At 43.3% G+C, this 19588-nt stretch overlaps 1 protein-coding gene across 1 annotated transcript in view; it reads right to left on the bottom strand.

Moving 5' to 3' along the window:
- Positions 1–19588, bottom strand: part of PLXNC1 (plexin C1) — a 75786-nt gene that overhangs the window by 37378 nt on the left and 18820 nt on the right. Inside the window, exons 5-11 of the mRNA XM_030479219.1 lie at positions 12960–13074; positions 11794–11938; positions 8359–8428; positions 6904–6979; positions 6726–6779; positions 2239–2378; positions 979–1158 (exon numbers count right to left, since the gene is read on the bottom strand). Coding sequence (XP_030335079.1) covers positions 979–1158; positions 2239–2378; positions 6726–6779; positions 6904–6979; positions 8359–8428; positions 11794–11938; positions 12960–13074 — 780 coding nt within the window. The remainder of the gene's footprint in view (positions 1–978; positions 1159–2238; positions 2379–6725; positions 6780–6903; positions 6980–8358; positions 8429–11793; positions 11939–12959; positions 13075–19588) is intronic.

Below are 19588 nucleotides of genomic sequence, written 5' to 3'. Positions count from 1 at the left end.
TATTTCACTGCCCCAGAGCAGCCCTGCCTGTGCTTAATTCTTGCCTTCTTCAGGACGAACCGATGGTGCCAGCCACCTCACAGGAAACATTCTCGGCAGTGTTCAGACCATCTGTCTCAGCACACACAATGGTGCTTGTGTCTGAGGGCTCTGGCTCACAACCTCTGCTGAACACAGTTGGAGTGGTTTAAGGTATTATTAATTTCCAGCTGCCTGAGCTGTCTCTCACCTGGAGATGAGGGCATGCATCCTAGCTGCTCAGCTGCTGCAGCTGCCAGCCCAACTCATTACCTCAAATCCACATTTACCAGTGCTTGACACCAAGATATCAGATTCAGAATGTGAAAGTGGTTAATAAGTGTGCACGCAGAGGGACAGGTGGAAAGCCGTGCCTGAGAATACCTTAAAACCACCCTGTAAGTCTTTCACTGGATCTGAGAGTCTTCCACAGAACACCATAGAGGCTTGAAAGGGGCCCTTTTGGCCTTAGGAACACCAGTCCTACAGCAAGTCTGTATGTATCACCACTGCAGTGGTGATTATTTTCACTTCATTTCTAATTCACTGATACTTTATACTGTTTTGGAGGTGAAGGGTCTATTAGTACCAAGAAATGAAAGTTAACTGAAGTTCAAATTTATGCGTGCTACCCATATTTTGGATCTAGCTTTAGTATAAAGAGACTACTTTTGACTTCTACAAAGGAGACTTGGGGTTGGCAGGAAGGAGTTTACAGAATCCTGCAGAACATAGAATCCATCTTGCAGCTATCATGACCCTATCTGTATGTTAAATGTTAAATCAGTTCACTACTGTAAATTCATTCTCCACAACAGGTTACAGCAGTCATCCAAGTTCACATCAACTGTAGTCTCGCCAAGGAAGGAGGCTCATATAGGCTCAGTGGGACTACATTTTAATATGAACATAAAATCTACATTTAATATATACACAAAAAGTATAGAAGGAGAAATTTACCTGATCCAGGAGGTATTTGGTGTGATTCCAAGACATGATGGCAGTGAAACATAATGCAGGGTCATTGGTGGTGAGCATTTTTTCCCATTAGCCTGTATACATATACTTTTGGCCTCTTTACGTGTTGGTGGGAGAGCAAATGTCATTTGTGTATCGTTTAGCACATTTCTAACTTTAATGCTGGAGGAGAAAAAAAACAGTCAGGTGTTGAAACACAGATGCCACTATGCTACTCATTGGTGCTACGACAGGAAGTCTACAACCTAAAGCAAAGGGTAAGGAGAAAAGAGAAATCTCTCTTTGAGCTGCCACATGGAGGTGGAAAGACAGAGAGGGAAGTTGAAAAGACAAAGTAGGGCAGCTGTGGAATGAAGTTATTGTGTGTCACAATAATCACAGAAGACAGTTCAGGTATTCGTCTTACGGCCTTGGGATGTAATTCGATGTGTGATTTTGCTATTTACTGTATACTTCTCTGTGCTACCAATATGGTCCATGAGCTAGTCAAGAATGAGAATCTTCAGCTTCTTTTTCTTTCTTATTTTTCTTCTTCTCTTTCCCTCTTTTCTTCCCTCTTTCCTTCCTCCTTCCTCCCTTTCACTCCTTCCTCTTTCTCTCTACTTCCTCCCTCTCCCTCCTTTTCTCCTTTTGTTTTCTGTGGTCACCAGGAAATTCATGTTTGCAGTAAAAATTGAACAGTACCATATGAATACTTTTTCAAGTGCTAGCTATGCAAAATGGGCTTAGTAATCACACTCAGCCATTGCAGCTGCACCTGAAAATGACTGATTCAGAATAAGACAGCCTAATTATCTAGGGGGTTGCACTGTGCAATCATCAACAGAGAAAAGTACAAGCTGTTTCATGAGAGATTCCCTTCCCTGGCATGGTGTTTGTGCTTTCACAAGCAGAACCCTAGAATATAGTGGGAATATTTTGAACCAGAGGAGAGTCAAACAAAAGCTAAGGATTTCCTGTGACCTAACAGGTGCTGCAAGGCACAGAGGGCCACAGGTACAGAACTGTCTTACTACTGCTGAGAGAACCACCCACTTCCCCATCCATCCCTTGTATTGCACCCAAACACCAAATTCATTTCCATCCTTCAAGAATTTAAAGTGGAAGTATAACTAAAGTTGTGCAGAGCATTCACTTGAGGAGAGGCCCCTGACAAACTGTTCACATAACTTTATTGCTAGGCCAAAATGGGCATAATTTTCACCATGGAAATGAAATAGTATTTTTCAGAGTTTAACTCACATGTCTGGTTTACAGCCGGTGATTCCAGTCAGTATCAGTTTTATGCCTGATGCTCGTGTAAAGTTTTCTCCTTTGACTGTTATTTCACTTTTGCCTAATGTAGAAATCCACAAAGGTTCAATGGAATGAATGCTGATATGCTATCAAAAAACAAAGCAAAACAAAATCTGGTTATAAAAGGGCTAAGCAGTTAAACAACAGCTGCGAAAACAACCACCACTCAGGAATGTAGGTTTTCTGGCAATGAGAAACATTTTTCTTATTAATTTCGATCTTGTTAAGCTTGATCCTGGGAAGTACTGTCAATTACAACTTCTTTACAAGCCAACTATTTTTACCTACATATTTTATATTTCAATTTATGTCATAGCCAAATTGTGCAAAGGAATCACAATCTGACATACTAGAAGGTAAGTATCATAAAAAACCCAGCTTGAAATGATTAATTTTGTGTGACCCTTGAAGAACTAAGAAGCAACACATGAGAAAACCCACAGTGCTGTCACCATGAGAAATTGGAGAAACAAATGAAGGCATCTCTTGTGGCCTGAAAAGGGGAAGCAGGGTCAACTCCTAGAATGAAAAGTCGAGAAAGAGCCCCAGAATTAGCTTTACTAGAAAGTCTTTTCAAAGTCATACAGAGAACTAAAGGTACAACACAACTGTGGGGATTTTTTGGTATCCTGTTTTGATGCTAAGAAATTTACAAATTCCAGCATTTAAGAATAATCCTAGTTTGCTCTGATGCTGTCAGTCTTGCAGAAATGTGGCCAATTTTTAAACTGTGTTTTTCTTTGTGTATCTTTATATTTACTTATTCTAACTTATTAACATTATCAAGCTAGAAGAGAGACTTTTTTCCTTAGTATATTTACTTGATATGTTTGACAGCATCTCATGTTTAATCAGTTTTTCTGCTTCCCCAGTTTCATAGTGACACAGACGGTTTCTTTTCTGTGTGACTTTCAGACAACAAACTGAAAACATTCATAAAACAGGAAAATATGCATGTGAAACCACAAACTGTTTGGGACCTTCTCAGGCAAATGATTTCTAGCTTGCCTTTAGACTGCCTATAATACCTGTTTAAAGTGAGTTTTTAGAGTATTGTGATTATCCTGACTTCTGCTGTACACCTGCAGATACATCCACTGGGCAGTTCAGCCTTCCTGACCACGAGATGGGTGCTGGTGCAAAACCTCTAAGAAAGTCCTTCCCACAGGGATTTTCTCCCCACTGATTTTTCATGTACTCAGAGCAGCACCATGACTTCGGGCTGGTGGCCTGAGGGGACTATTGGAGTCACATCACCATCCTGCAAACACAACCTTGCCCATTTCAGAAAGGTCCCTGGGATGAGTTGTCCCCACATGCTACCACTGCCCACAGAATGCCAGAGCACTCTGCAGCAAATCTGAGACTTGTCACAACTGATTGAAAGCTGCAACTCGTGCCTTAGGAAAGGGCAAGAGAGTGCAAAGGCTGGGGCCAGAGGGCCTGCAAAAAGGCCTCCAAGGTGACCTCTGGTATGGATAATTGAGGAGGGCAAAAGAAACCCCTAAGGAGAGAAAATTCACTCTCACCCTGACTGGAGGATTACTTTAACCCTTAGTATGCAAGCAGGACAACTGAAGCAGAAATCTGAGAGATTAAAGCCAGTGAAATACCAGTGCTTTTCTCTACCCACATCCTATCTCTATACTCCCTACCTTAGCACACCAAGGACAGTCAATATCCTCAGACAGAAACCCAGAACCCAAATACTACAGAAAGCAGTAAAACACTGTTTCAGCTCCTGCTGGCCTCCCTGCCAGGCACCACACACCACAGAGCACTTCAGCTTAGCACCCCTTGTTTCTTTTCTTACACCAAGAAGAAATCCCGTGAAGAATGGTTCACTCTGGAAGTTTCAGTCCCTCCCTGAAATCATGCCTTCCCTGTGGCTACCCAACAGACCCCCTGGCCATGTCCTGCTTTGGACTCATGGTATCAGCATAGCCACACACAGCATTGAGGTAAGCTGGCCTCAGCTACTTGGGAGCCTGTTTCCTGGCTTGACTGCCGTGGTCCACAACACTTCCCTCAGCAGCAAAAGAAACTGTGAATTTTCTCACTGAATGGGGGAAGGACCAAGCATCCTCACTGGGGTCTGCAGTGCTTGTTTCCCCAGTGCTCATTTCCCCAGTGGCCAAGGGCCACTGACCTTCCAGTTGCTATGTGGCTGGGGGAGAGACGCCTGGCAGTGAGAGGGAAGGGACACAGTGGAGAGGCAGAAGGATATTTATAAAAATCACTAGTTGCGAGGCACGTGAGGGAAGCAGTGTAAACGCAGAGAGACATACAGAAAGAGTGCACGAGGTCCTCAGGTAATGTAAACCAGCACAGCCCTGTCAACTTCAATAAAGCTCCATACTTCTGTGCTTCAGCCCCCCTGCCACGTCCTCTGGACAGCCTAACGCTTCCCTGGGGCTGCGTAAACCGTGGCAGCCACATCCTCAGAGGTGTGGCTAGTATGCCTGCGGGTCCCATTGAGATATCTGGCAGCGGCCCAGGTTAAGCAGGCTCTGTCACCCCAGGGAGCTCATCCCTGCTCCTGTGCAGCCCTTCCTGCGGTGCAAGCATAGGGCCCCAAGGCCATGTGAAGAACTGGATCAGGGAACTGGCCCAGATGAAAAATAACCTGCCTAAAGACAATGGTTATTTCCAGTCAAATCAAATTCCCCAGCTAAGCATACTTGTGCAACCACTCCGACTGCTGCTCTGGCGCTGGGAGCGAGAAGGTGCATGCATGGAATCCAGCAGCTGGAGTCAGGAGGAGGGCTGGGGCTGCCACTGAAAAAAAGTATATTAATCTAAATGCTCGGCTGGGGTTGTGGGAAAACGCAAATCCCCTTTCTCAGCTCTCCAGTATGTTCTCCTTAAAGCACCAACAGTCAAAGGAGAGTAGGATTTCAAATGCAATTTCAAGCCCTCTGAATGGATCAATCACTTCTAAATAAACATCTGCCTTTGGACTGCCTCTAGTGCTTTCACTGCCTTGTCCATCACTGTCTTTCCAAGATAAGGCATGTGGAAGAAAGCCATCTCCCAGGCAATTCCAACTATTTACCAATGTCAAATTAATGCACTTGGAAGCAGAGCAAAGAAGAATTTCCTCTGTTCTTTCATCAGCCGTAATGCTTTATATGCAGACCAAATCCAGAATATTAATGCTCAAAAGCATAAGTATTATAATCCCACTCATCTCTGTGAAAAACAAAATGGATTTTGTGATTTTGTTTAAGAAACCTCAACTGAACAGCTGAATTTAAGAGGCAATTCCTGTCTTCCCAGGTAAAAGTTTGGGTAGTTCTAACAAAACATGCAGACATAAGAACACAATTGCTATTTATACCAACCATGCTATCACTCATGGAAAAGCAGAAACCAAAAAGTGTAGGCAGCAGATCTCTATGTACTTACTCATCAGTCAAATTTCTCTTCACTACTCATTTCTTCCCTAACACCTGCATGTCATAAGCAACCACTTATGACAAGACCACTTAGTTTTATAAGAAAAAACCATTTTGGCACCATAGAGAATGAAGGGATAACCTTGTGCATAACGGGCTGTTGCCCTACGAGGCAAATCATGTAAGACTGTATGCTCACATACAGTCTGTATGATTTCAACAGAAACTCAACAACCAGATTCAGAAGGTACTTTGGCACCAACGACACTCCTTCCTTTTCAGTGATCCACTTTGAGCAGGACAGATGGAGAGTAGCTCCACTTCCAGTTTTGTCTACAGCCTGGAAGCAATGAATATTTTTCTCGAAGTGTGAACCACTGATTTACTAACACCCAGTGATTTCAGCTCCTGGATGCGTCCTCTAGCCACTTGTCTGCTATGCAGAAACAGGGTGGCACATTCCCCCTTTACTTCTGGTCCCCTGGCAGCTATGTTTCAGGAGAAGCTGTGATCTGACTGCATGAAATGAGGAAGCAGTTTGAGACTCTGAAACCTAACTTAGCAGAGTTCTCTGACAGCAGAACTCAAACATGCATTTAAGTCTAGGTAAGAGATTAAGTTCAAGATGTTCTCCTCTATTTTTGTTCTGGGTTTTTTTGTTGATGGTGGTGGTCAGCTTACACGTTCCAGCCCTCAGTATGCTGGCTCTTGTGGAGTGCCTAAATACAGCACACAGGGACTTTGGCACTTAAAACAATATTGCAAATACTGCATCTAGAGGTAGGCACATGACTACTGCACTGCTCACTGTCTCAAATGCCTGGATCTGAAATGTAAGTCTTTGTTGGTACCTTTAAGCACTAACAAAGCAGAAAGAAAAATATAGTATCAAGGTCTGCATTACCTGTCTACGTAACCAAGTGACTGCCTCCTCATCCAGATTTCTACTTCTCCTGCAGAGTCCCCTCATTTTAAATAAATTTCTCCCCCAACCCACAGAAACTCAATAATGCCAATCTTAAAATGCTAACTAACCTCTGCTCTCTGCGCAGTGGAGATCCCCTTGGAAGCAGCTGCATTACAACTATCCTGAAAAAAAAAATCAGCATTTCTCCATGTCAGGACAAGGAAGAGACAGATTGCTGCTCAGATGTAAGAAATACAAGGAAAAGGCATCACAGGGCATATCCCAGTCCTCCCCAACAAACTTCACCTGGCAGGTGGTGGCAGGAGAGACACGTGTCCATTTACAGCTGGCACATTCACCCTTGTGTATACATTGTGAGCAGCTGGGAACACAGAAAACAGAGGTTTTGTAAAACACAGAAACTCAATCTAGATTCAGCATGAATGTAAAATTTCAAGTGACAGAAAACAGCACAAACCCCGGAGAACAACCTGGCAAACATGTAATGAAATGTGTAAACCACATAACCTGCATTTACTCTCCAAGCCTATTGTTCTGTTGTGCTTATTCTGAGGGCAAATTTAGTATGAAATACAGTCTGTATCTCAGCTGGGATGCTGAGAGTCATAAATTTCCAAAAAGCATGAAGCAGATGGAACACTTTGGGTTTCATTTTGCTGTGGTTTTCGCCAGTACATAAGTGGCCAGATAATACTTTTTAACCAGAAAAGGGCAGAAAACCATCACTGACTCACAGCTTGCCTGAACTTTTGTTCTGTGTGTGTAGTGCTAGCAAGTACTGCTAGTTTGCTATTGCCTTCCCCTACCATAAAATATGCCTGTTGGAGACTAACTTGTCCCCATCTTGCTCTGCAATGCATCTATCAGCATGGAGGAGAGCCAAGAGCAGCACAGGCCCTCTCCACACATGCTGAGAAATGCTCTGATTTAGAGAAAGACAGCTCCTTCCCTGTATTGCTCCAGGGACAGGGAAGTGACGTGCCACTTCCCGAAAAGCAGGAGTTCAATTTCATCCCAAGTGCCCATGAATTAGCCTCTGTGTATAGCAGAGGAGGGTTCTGAACAGGAACACTGTAGTTACCTACAGCATGCATTAACCAGATCTTTCTAAGTTTTAACAACCAGATATCACAAAGGGTTAGGCCATGTACTGGGCAGAAATGCTTTCTACCACGAGCTCTCAACAAAGTGTGTGGCTCTGAAAAACAATGTGCACAGAACAATAAGTATTCATTATTCCTATAAGCAGATAAGATGTCATTTTCTGTTTTAATTGTATTTATGTTGCCCATGGACCACACTTTAATTGTATCTGGCTCTATTAAAAAACAGCTCCATAAATAACTTTTACAGAATCTCTTGACTCCTCTAATCTAGGTCTTATTCTGAGTATCAGAGGCCCACCTTTTTCACAAGGACAAAAAGGATTTTAATGTCATTGTGACATCCTTTATTATCTCTTCAGGCACTTGTCATAAATTCAGTCATTGTAATGACTTTCCTACTGCTAGCTGCCAGGGTCCGCTTAAATAAAAGAGTCATCAGAAGAAGTAGCTTTCTGAGGACAATAAAAAAGGAGGAGAAGGAAGAAATGGGCCAAGAAAAGGGATTTGATAATCTTTAGTGAAGTGTATTTCGTTAATAAATACAAAAAAAAAAGAGAACTATCATACTTCAGGCCTCCTTCCTCCCCTCCCCCCTAAACCCCTCAGTGAACTTCAACAGGAATTAGTCTCTTACTTTTTCAACTGAAATGTTTGTGTGATATTCCAAGAGCTTGAGGACAGCGCTGCTTCGATAACTAGACAATCTGGAAAAATGTCACAGTTAGACATATGCTGGATATTACAAGAAATAACTGTAAAAAATAACTGAGTTGAAAGCTCATGTGCCTTCTTCACCTGTTCTCTGCGTGCTATGCACCTTCTCTCATATATTCACTCACACTTTTGACTGATAAAAATAACTAAATTTTATCCTCCCATAGCACCCTTCAGCTGAGTTATTCCAAGACTTTATACACTCTCACTAATTAAGCTTGATGCTACCACTGCATGACATATAAAAGCAATGTTATTGTCAGGATACAGATAAGGAAATGCTACCATGAAGCTGGGACATAAGATCATCTCCCAGAGAGCACACAGTGGTATACTGTGGCACAGCCAGACCCCAAATTCAAGCTTTCTAACACAACAGACTGTTTTAATGTGGGAGACCCCAACATATCGTACTTCTCCCTCTTTCAGTCTCAGAGACTTGGTTTCAAAGTCCTCTTTTGTAATCTATGCAGTAGCAATTTTCATCCTATTTAAATCTTTTATGATTGCATGAGTCAATTTGCCATTATTTCAGCTAGCAATTACTATACCGACAATTCACTGGCAGCTGTGGAATGAAAGAGTATCTTCTCCTATGAGCAGAATACCACATCGAAAAGTAGAGTTAGATATGTACCACTTAAGCCATGGTCCCTTTCATCTGTGTGCCTGCAGATGTGTACGTCTGTGAAATGAATGGCTGTCTGAGATCAAATGAAACCCATGTGTGCAGACTTTTCTGGCTTCTCTATGCTAGGAAGTAGATAGCTTTTTTAATCTGGGAAAGTTACACAGATTTAAAGTATACCTACCTTGCAAAGGTATAGAAAGCTTTCTCTTCATGACAGGCTGGCTTGTTCAGATGAAAGCCAGCTTTGGCTACATCTACACTGTTAAATAAAAAGTATCTCCTAGCTCTACACGTGAGCATGGCACTTGGGTGCTCACTGCAGAGGTCACCTGCACTGCGTGTTAGAAACAGCCATTGGGACTGTCTGTATGCTTAAATACCTTAATGGATATCAAAGAGTCTGATTTTTTAAAGGTATTTAATGCTTGAAGATGTGGATAAGCATATATAGACATTCTAAAATCCTTCACCAAGCATCTAATTGCCTAAATCACCTGCCTACGTCATTATATGAGAAGGGTCTCGAGCCATGAGCTATTGAAAAATAGTATCTTTCTAGGAATAGTAAGTAAAAGTTAAGAATTGATCTACTTCTAGCAGAGCTTGTTTTCTCTTTTACGTTTGCATAAATACTTTTAAGTTTGTAAAATATTTTAAAAACAATGCTGTCAAATATGGTTTCCTGATTTTGCCTGAGCTGAAATTAATGGAACCTTTCCGTACTGGAAACTTTCCACATGGCCTGGGCTGACCTTTCAAAATGCACCAGACTGCACCAAGTAGCAGGTATTTCAAAATGGGTTTTTTTCCAGAAATTATATCTGAAGGAGTATTGCAAGTGCATCTTCTTGTGAGACTGAGGTCACTTTACATAAGGTACCATAAAGAGTCAACATAATTTCCACACTTGCATTATCCACTAATACGTCTCAGCTCATAAGAGCATATGAGTGGCAGTAATAGTGGGAGGCACAAGCTAAGCTTACAGCCTTCTGGTTAAGACTGTCAAAGGGCCCATCTTTGGCACAAAGCACAAGCAAAGCAAGCTGGCTTCTGTAACACTATTCTCTGAAAACCTGCTAATGGAGGAAGAGAAAGCCATAACCCGAGACGACAGAACCAAAGCAATGTACTCCATAATTCTAAGAAAACAGGTCTTTACAGGCTGAGTCAATAAAGAACATTTTTTTCTTCTCTAATGCATTTGTCCCTCTTAAAAATCCACTAACAGTGTTTACTAAAGACAGCTTAATAGACCAGAATACTTATGGATATCGCCCTAGCTGTCACCTGCTAGTGACAGTCTTTTCTTGATTCCCAGATCAATATTGGACAGGAACTTGACACAACCCTTGTAGGATGCCAGAGAGGCTTTTCCCATACAAAGGCGACAGATTGAGCTCTTGAGATCCCAATATTCCAAGGAACCTCCTTCAGGGGCAGGGGTCCCTGAGAAACAGAGCTCTTTGCAGCACTGTGCTCTTCAGAACAACAGGTCATTTTAAGTCTGTCATTACTCTTACTACACAAAGATATTATAAGAGAATCAGATCCATGCAGTATATTACATGTCTTTTGGGCTGTATTATCTAAGAAAAGATAAAGGTAGGCATTTGTCTGAATTCTATGATTCCTCTTCAAGTCACTTAAGAGCACATGGTATCCTTGGGCTTGCTGTCTCTGTCCCTCAGTTTAGATTAAAACTCTCTTTTCTATTCCAGCATAAACAAACAAAAAATGAACAAGGTCAATGTCTATTATAAAAGTGCTGTGCTTCTATACAGACCCTTGAAGCAATGCAAGGGGGATATTTCACTCCTATTAGTCAAATAAGATTCTACTGTGAAGAATTATCATCTGATCTGTAAGACCAAGCCTAGAGAACAACTCAAATGTTTAGACATTCAGTAATTTACTACTTCATTCTAAAACTTGTAGCTGCCCATAAAATGCACAAAACAGACCACATGCAGCATGTGTTCAATACAAATGTCTCAGATCTCTACTCTCTGAGAACTACTTGTGAACAAAGTAGTACAAGACTTATTGCAAATTGATTCAACCAGTAAGTCAGAAGGATGAATGAAATTAAGCCAAAAAGATGTACCTGTCAAACTGCCTCTCAAGTTTTCTGCTAATCCTCTACTTGAGACAATCACTTTCTCATAGTGTCTAAGTTAGGTTGAAACAGCTAATTGAATGTTACTATTATTTATTGTACAGGCATTCATAGTCAGATTTTCCTCTTATTTATGCTAGTACAGTTTCTTGCAAAAACAAATTCTGTTTGCAGAGAGAGGAGGGTTAAGATGGGTTAATTTGTCAAGGCAGAGCACTGGACCACGCTGCTTCCATAGCTCCAGCCAGCTTGACTGTCATTGCAGCTATCTAAAGTTTCCTTAGACACTAGTTAATGGCACCATGTAAATATACTCCTAATGCTAAAATACTGCACTGCTACAGGCTGAACTGAAGAAGCTGCTTCTAACCATAGGTTAACATGTTTTATTACTTCTAGAAAGGACTGCATATTATCAAATCTTTAATTACCAAGAGTAGTGTGAGTATACTCAAATCACTTGACAAAACATGAATTATTTCTTTTCAGTGACATTTAATAAAAAGCATTACCTACTCTCACACTGTTAGGCCTGTATTTATGTTCCGTTCTCAGTAATAAAGGACAGTGAATAAGCATTAAATACATGCACTAGTAAAACTTACCATTATCAGTTATCACGAGAGTGGTTAGATTGCAGAAACAGGATGAGTTTTTCAGCACTACGTTTTCATAAAATATTTCAGCAGGTGTTATAATCTTTATCATACAGGAAGTAAGGATTTTGCTTATGCTTGCAGCCATAGCAACCTATAAAATGATAAAAACAAGAATACAACAGATTTCTTGTAATGCTTGTTAAGTTCTCACCTTGTCTTTACAGCAAACTACAAATCAGGAAGTGCACAAAATGAAAATATTTGGGTGGAAGCAGACAATTCACTTGGTAGCTTCTCAAAGGAGAGGGCCTCTCCCAGCTGAAGAAGCAATACAGAAAAAGTCCTGAAAGGAACAGCATTGCTTACTTCCAGAAATCAAACGGATCTGTAAGGTATGTTAGGGGAGCAATCTGGAATAATTTGGGATTTTAACAGCTATAACAGCATTACAACAGCATTATATACAACAGCATTATATGCTGCTATAGTCCTTTAGAAATATTTGAGCCAGAATATACAAATCCTCACAGAGAGACGACGTTTGCATCCATAACCAAAGTGCACTTCATTATGAAACAGAATTTGACTTGTAATGAATTATCCTTTGTTTCTGGCTGAGAGCGCTTTACAAATATGATCACATTAGTGCATTCAATCGCAAAATGAGAAACAATAGCATGCAGATTAAGTGGCCAGTCACAATACTTGATAATCAAATACTCAAGGCTGTGTGTGCTGTGAACGGGCACTGAGTAAATACTAATACCAAGCACTTAAAGACACATTTTTGTCAGCATATGTGTCCCAGTGAATGCTTTGTAACTTGATACAAAGCTCAAAACTTACATAATGCACTTGATGTATCGTCACTGGAAACATTAAAACAGCTGACAAAAGTTATACAATGGAAATGTTGCCTTTGTCAGCAGGGTGAATTTTTGACTCAACATTATGAAGTACAGCTTCAGGATACATTTTATAGAAGAGGAAGAAAACATCTATCTGATTGACACATTCAACTTATTGTGATTTCCAATACATTTGCCAATTGTCTAGATAAGAGGGACTAATACATGGAACACAGTGACAAAAGAAGTGAAGCTGCAATAAGTGACAAAATGACACATTTTAAGTCACAATAAACAAACATGCATAAAACTGGGTGTACATACCTGATTTTTGGCAGGGAAACTTAGCAGGATTTTCAGATCTTTATCAGGTGCATGCGAAATATTATACCAACCCTTTATGCTGTTTGAACGTGTACAGTTTTCTTTTAATGTGCACCTAAAAGTATACATAAAATTATACTAGCCTCCTTATCGTGCCTTCGACTTCAGATACTGTACTTCAAGTTATTTAACGATATTGATTTTTTACACAAACACTATTGATTTTTTACGGGAATACAGTTATAAGTACAAAAAGCTTAAGGAAAACAATCAGTAAAATCTGCTTATCGAAATAAATTACAATGCATTGATATATGCTCTAGGGTCCTGATTAAGTCAATGGGACTCAAACAAGTATTAGACACTTGGCCAGCAACAGTGGACTTTGTAGCCTGGGATGGAATTCATCAACCCCAACCTGATTGCTCCATTATACAGCTCTAGATCTGACCCGCTCCAGTTCCCTCTATACTCAGTGGGAAGAAATACGCTCTTTGAGGGTGCAATTCACATAACCTCTTCTAGACATTCATTCAAAATGAAATGAATCATACTATAGAAGCCGCTTTTTCTCTCCAAAGAGTATAAGAGGAGGTGGGGGTGAAGCTCAGATGTAGAGCTATGCTATGAATGTGCATAGTTGATGAGACGCATCCCTCTTCCTAATCCACTCTGTCGCCCACTGAAGTGAATGGCAATCTCTCCCTTTTATGTCAGTGCACTTGGTTAAAAAACACCAAATTTGAAAAGGCAGTTCAAAATAGATTTCTCTGTCTTCAAGAATAAAATCCATTTCAGAAGTAGGATGGCACAAAGTAAATAATAATGTTATAGATGCCAAATTGTAGGAAACAGAAACTACACAACAGAAACTTAAGGAAGAATGAGGAAACACTGGGATACACATAAGTAATATAAAGTAATATAAAGTAATATAAAGTAATATAAAATAAAACACTGGGATATACACAAGTAATATAAAGACTACACATATTAATAACATGATAAGAAAATGAGAACATAGGTGTACAAATTCGATGGACAATCACTGAGTTTGAAAGGTGAATCCTTAAAATATTGTCTGCTGTGCTCATTAACTGCATACAGTTAATGAACAATCCATAGATTAACTCCAAGTAACTTCATATAGCTAGCAACTAAAGACAAGTGCTAACTGCATATATCTTACCACATTTAATAAGCTTGAATAATTATAAATGTAACATTTAATATTGGCTTAATACTACTACTTTTCTACCAAACACAGAAGCATGTATAGCTTCAATCATGTGATCAGTAACATGCACCTTAACGAACTATGCCTTCATTTAATAATAGAAATGAGTACACACTTGCAAAGCATGGGTCTATTTCATGAGGAGCTCACTGTATAAAGGAATTTCACAAACAGTTTTCTCTCTAGAAGGAACAACATAAGAATGATTTTCAAGAAAAATATCTACCTCTTTCCAAAATGCCTGAAATATCCCCACAAACTATAGAAACCATAAAGCCATCTTCTCTGTAGATCACGAGGTTGGCAACTGGAATGCAGTTAACCAGAAGATCACTTCCTTTGTGGTCTAACTCGGGAAACTGAGTTCCTGCTGCACAAGAACCTGGCAGGGCTTTGCATCTGAATATATTCAGATCATAACTATACTGTAAGAAATTGGGACTATGCCTTACATATTTCAAACTGCCTGAACTAGGACGAATTTCAGTCTTGTATCTCTCTTCACCTTACTGAGATCACAAAGGTCCATTAACACTACAGTTTGAGAACCATAGAAGATGGGATCTGTAGCCAACAGATGTGCAGAAACCAGATGCTTGGATACGTACAGGTAGCTAACTCTCACCGGCAATGACACATAGGAAAGAGACATCCTAGAGTTTCATAGAATCATAGAATCATAGAATCATAGAATCGTAAGGGTTGGAAAGGACCTTAAGATCATCTAGTTCCAACCCCCCTGCCATGGGCAGGGACACCTTGCCCTAAACCATGTGGCTCAAGGCTCTGTCCAACCTGGCCTTGAACACTGCCAGGGATGAAGCATCCACAACCTCCCTGGGCAACCCATTCCAGTGCTTCACCACCCTCACTGTAAAGAACTTCTTCCTTATATCTAGTCTAAACTTCCTCTGTTTAAGTTTGAACCCATTACCCCTTGTCCTACCACTACAGTCCCTAAGGAAGAGTCCCTCCCCAGCATCCTTATAGACCCCCTTCAGATACTGGAAGGCTGCTATGAGGTCACCACGCAGCCTTCTCTTCTCCAGGCTGAACAGCCCCAACTTTCTCAGCCTGTCTTCATATGGGAGGTGCTCCAGCCCTCTTATCATCCTCGTGGCCCTCCTCTGGACTCGCTCCAACAGCTCCATGTCCTTTTTATGTTGAGGACACCAGAACTGTACGCAGTACTCCAAGTGGGGTCTCACAAGAGCAGAGCAGAGGGGCAGGATCACCTCCTTCGACCTGCTGGTCACGCTTCTTTTGATGCAACCCAGGATACGGTTGGCTTTCTGGGCTGCAAGTGCACACTGCCGGCTCATGTTAAGCTTTTCGTCAACCAACACCCCCAAGTCCTTTTCTGCAGGGCTGCTCTGAATCTCTTCTCTGCCCAGCCTGTAGCAGTGCCTGGGGTTGCCCCGACCCAGGTGTAGGACCTTGCACTTGGCTTGGTTAAACTTCATAAGGTTGGCATCGGCCCACCTCACAAGCGTGTCAAGGTCCCTCTGGATGGCATCCCTTCCCTCCAGCGTATCAACCGAACCACACAGCTTGGTGTCATCAGCAAACTTGCTGAGGGTGCACTCAATCCCACTGTCCATGTCACCGACAAAGATGTTGAACAGGACCGGTCCCAACACCGATCCCTGAGGGACACCACTCGTTACAGGTTTCCAACTGGACATCGAGCCATTTACCACAACTCTTTGCGTGCGGCCATCGAGCCAGTTTTTTATCCACCGAGTGGTCCATCTATCAAATTGATGTCTCTCCAATTTAGAGACAAGGATGTCATGTGGGACAGTGTCGAATGCTTTGCACAAGTCCAGGTAGATGACATCGACTGCTCTGCCGCTGTCCATCAGTTCCGTGGCTCCATCATAGAAGGCCACCAAATTGGTCAGGCAGGATTTCCCCTTAGTGAAGCCATGTTGGCTGTCACCAACCACCTCCTTGTTTTTCATGTGCCTTAGCATGTTTTCCAGGAGAAACTGCTCCAAGATTTTGCCAGGCACAGAGGTGAGACTGACTGGTCTGTAGTTCCCCGGGTCTTCCACCTTCCCCTTCTTGAAAATGGGGGTTATATTACCCTTCTTCCAGTCATTGGGAACTTCACCTGACTGCCAGGATTTTTCGAATATGATGGACAGTGGCTTAGCAACTTCATTCGCCAGCTCCTTCAGGATCCGTGGATGGATTTCATCAGGTCCCATGGACTTGTGCACGTTCAGGTTCTTAAGATGGTCTCGAACCTGATCCTCTCCTACAGTGGGCCTAAGGTCTTCGTTCTCACAGTCCCTGCATTTGCTTTCCAAGACTTGGGTTGTGTGGTCAGAGCATTTGCTGGTGAAGACTGAGGCAAAGAAGTCATTAAGAACCTCAGCCTTCTCCAAATCCATGGTAGCCAGTTCTCCTGATAGCTTCTGGAGAGGGCCTACATTGTCCCTAGCCTGTCTTTTATTTGCTACGTATCTATAGAATCCTTCCCTGTTATCTTTTACATCCCTTGCCAAACTTAATTCTAGCTGGGCCTTAGCTTTCCTAACCTGGTCCCTAGCTTCTCGGGCAATGCTCCTGTATTCTTCCCAGGCCGCCTGTCCTTGCTTCCACCTTCTATAAGCTTCTTTTTTCCCTCTAAGTTTCCTCAGCAGCTCCTTGTCCATCCATGGAGGTCTCCTGGCCCTCCTGCTGCACTTTCTTCTAGTCGGGATGCAACACTCTTGAGCACATAGCAGGTGATCCTTGAATACCGACCAGCAGTCTTGGGCCCCCCTGCCCTCTAGGACTGTATCCCATGAAACCTTACTAAGGAGGTTCCTGAAGAGGTCAAAGTCTGCTTTCTTGAAGTCCAGGGCAGTGAGCTTGCTGCATGCTCTTCTCACCGTCCTGAGGATCTCAAACTCAACCATCTCATGATCACTAGAGCCAAGGCTGCCCTGGAGCATTACATTTCCAACCAGTCCCTCCCTGTTGGTGAGCACAAGGTCCAGCATGGCACCTCTCCTCGTCGGCTCCTCTACTGCTTGAAAGAGGAAGTTGTCTTCCACACAATTAAGGAACCTCCTGGATTGCTTGTGCCGGGCCGTACCGTCCCTCCAACAGATGTCAGGATGGTTGAAGTCCCCCATGAGGACCAGGGCGTGCGAGTGTGAGGCTGCTCCTATCTGTCTGTAGAGCGCTTCATCCACAGAGTCCTCTTGATCAGGCGGCCTGTAACAGATCCCCATCGTAATGTCCCCCGTTGCTGTTTTCCCTTTGATCCTGACCCACAAACACTCTGTTACCTCATCACCCATCCCCAGACAGAGTTCCATACTCTCTAGCCTATCACTGACATAGATAGTAACGCCCCCTCCCCGTCTGCCTGGCCTGTCTTTTCTAAACAGCCTGTAACCTTCCATTCCGACATTCCAGTCATAGGAGCCATCCCACCATGTTTCTGTGATACCAATGACATCATATTCCCGTAGCCTTGCACACATCTCTAATTCCTCTTGCTTGTTCCCCATACTACAGGCATTTGTATAGAGGCACCTTAGCCGAGCTCCAAATGAAGCCGACTCAATGGCTGGGGCAGCTGGAACATCTCTACATGGCTCCAAGCACTTATTACAGGTGCTGGCAACTGACCAGGAATGTTGGGATGGATGAATGCTCCCCTCCCCCAACACATCTAGTTTAAAGCTTTCTTGACCAGCCTGGCAAGCCTCCTACCAAAACAGCTCTTCCCCTTCTTTGTCAGACCAGCTCCACCAGCCTCCAGTAGATCTGGCCTCCCAAATGGAGCCCCATGTTCTAAATAGCCAAACCCCTGACTATGGCACCAGCTTTCTAACCATTTATTAACCTGCCAGACACGCCTAGCTTTTTTAAGGTCCTCCCCTTTGCCCTGGAGAATCGATGAAAAAACTATCTGAGCTCCAGAGCCCTTAACCACCCCTCCCAGGGCTCTGTAGTCCTTCTTAATGTCCTCCAGGCAACTGCTGTCTATATCTCTAGCACCCACATGGACGACTAGAAGGGGGTAATAGTCAGCAGGACTTACTAGAGCAGGCAGCCTCTCAGCAACATCCCTGATCCCAGCCCCCGGCAGGCAACACACCTCCCTCGAGACTGGATCAGGCCAGCAGATGAGCGCCTCTGTGCCTTTCAAAGTAGAGTCCCCTACTACTATGACCCTCCTCTTTTTCCTGGAGGCACCAGTAGTGATCCTCTTTACTGGTGCATCAGCAGGGTGCTCATTAGGTGTGGTGGGTGCTTTCTCATTAGCCTCCTGCAGAACCGCGAAGCGGTTCTGGGTGGGGACATCAGATTTAGGAGGAAGCTCCTTGTCGTTAATTGTCCTCTTCCTCCTTTTTTTGTTCGTTTTTCCCGTGACTAATTCCCAGCTTCCTGGGTTGCTGCCCTCCTTCTTTCCTATACGAGCAATGCTGGACGTTTGCAGCCCCTGCGCAGTTTGAGCCTGGAGCAAGCAGCCCAGCTTCCTCTCAGCTTCCCTGGCATCTTTTAGCTCTCCAACAGCCTCCCGCAGCTCAGCCACCTGCTGCAGGAGGACCTCCACCAGAGCGCACCGAGTGCAGCCCTGTCCATCGCGCACCCCCGCCTCACGAGACCAGTCGAGGCACTTCCTACACTCCGAGGTCTGCGCCGCAGCCTCCCCTCTCATCGGCTCTGTCTGGGTGCCTACGCTGGCCACCGCCGGGGCAGAGCTCCCAGAGCGGGCCCGGGTCCTGAGGCGAGTGCTCACCATCCCGCTCGCTGCCCGCTCGCCCTGCCTGCGCGAACTGCCGTGCCACACCCTGTTTGCCCGCCCTGTTCGCCGCGCTCCTGGTCGCTCGCGCTCCCTGGGATGGGTTTTACCCACTGAGGGCTGGTGCCGTCACTCCTGGCGCCGCCCCCTGTGAGTCAGCTGCTCGCGTCAGCTGAGCTGCCGGCTCCTGGGCAAGTCCTGTCGAGGACTTGAGGCTCCCTCGGTCGCTCTTTCTGACAAGCCAAGAATCGTGATATTGAGGATGCAAGGCAACACACTTGCAATATCTGGCACTAAACAAGTGTATGCATTTCAATGACACTAATACTAAAATATTAAAAAAGAAAACTGTGCATGAAGCTGAATACTTAAAACTGTCCTAGGACAAAGTTATTTGCTGCCTTAGACTGCCTGAGGGAAGTGAACTTGTTTCCCTCATCTACAATGAATAATCTAAGAGTATACAGCAAAAAAAGTAATGCCATCCAGGACGCAGGGTCGTGCTTGTCTTCATACCAGGAAAAATGTGCTTTTTGTTGCTCTAAAAGCTGACCTTTAACAATCAAACAATGTGCTCTGGAGAACGGTCATTTCATAGGAAGCAGTCACAAAGGGAGCAGTAGAGTATCTGATGCCCCTCAG

This window comes from Strigops habroptila, chromosome 3 (assembly GCF_004027225.2).
Source record: "Strigops habroptila isolate Jane chromosome 3, bStrHab1.2.pri, whole genome shotgun sequence".
In the NCBI taxonomy this organism is placed as follows: Eukaryota; Metazoa; Chordata; class Aves; order Psittaciformes; family Psittacidae; genus Strigops; species Strigops habroptila.
Note: the sequence above shows the minus strand (reverse complement) of the source record. Positions and strands in the feature narration are given on the sequence as shown.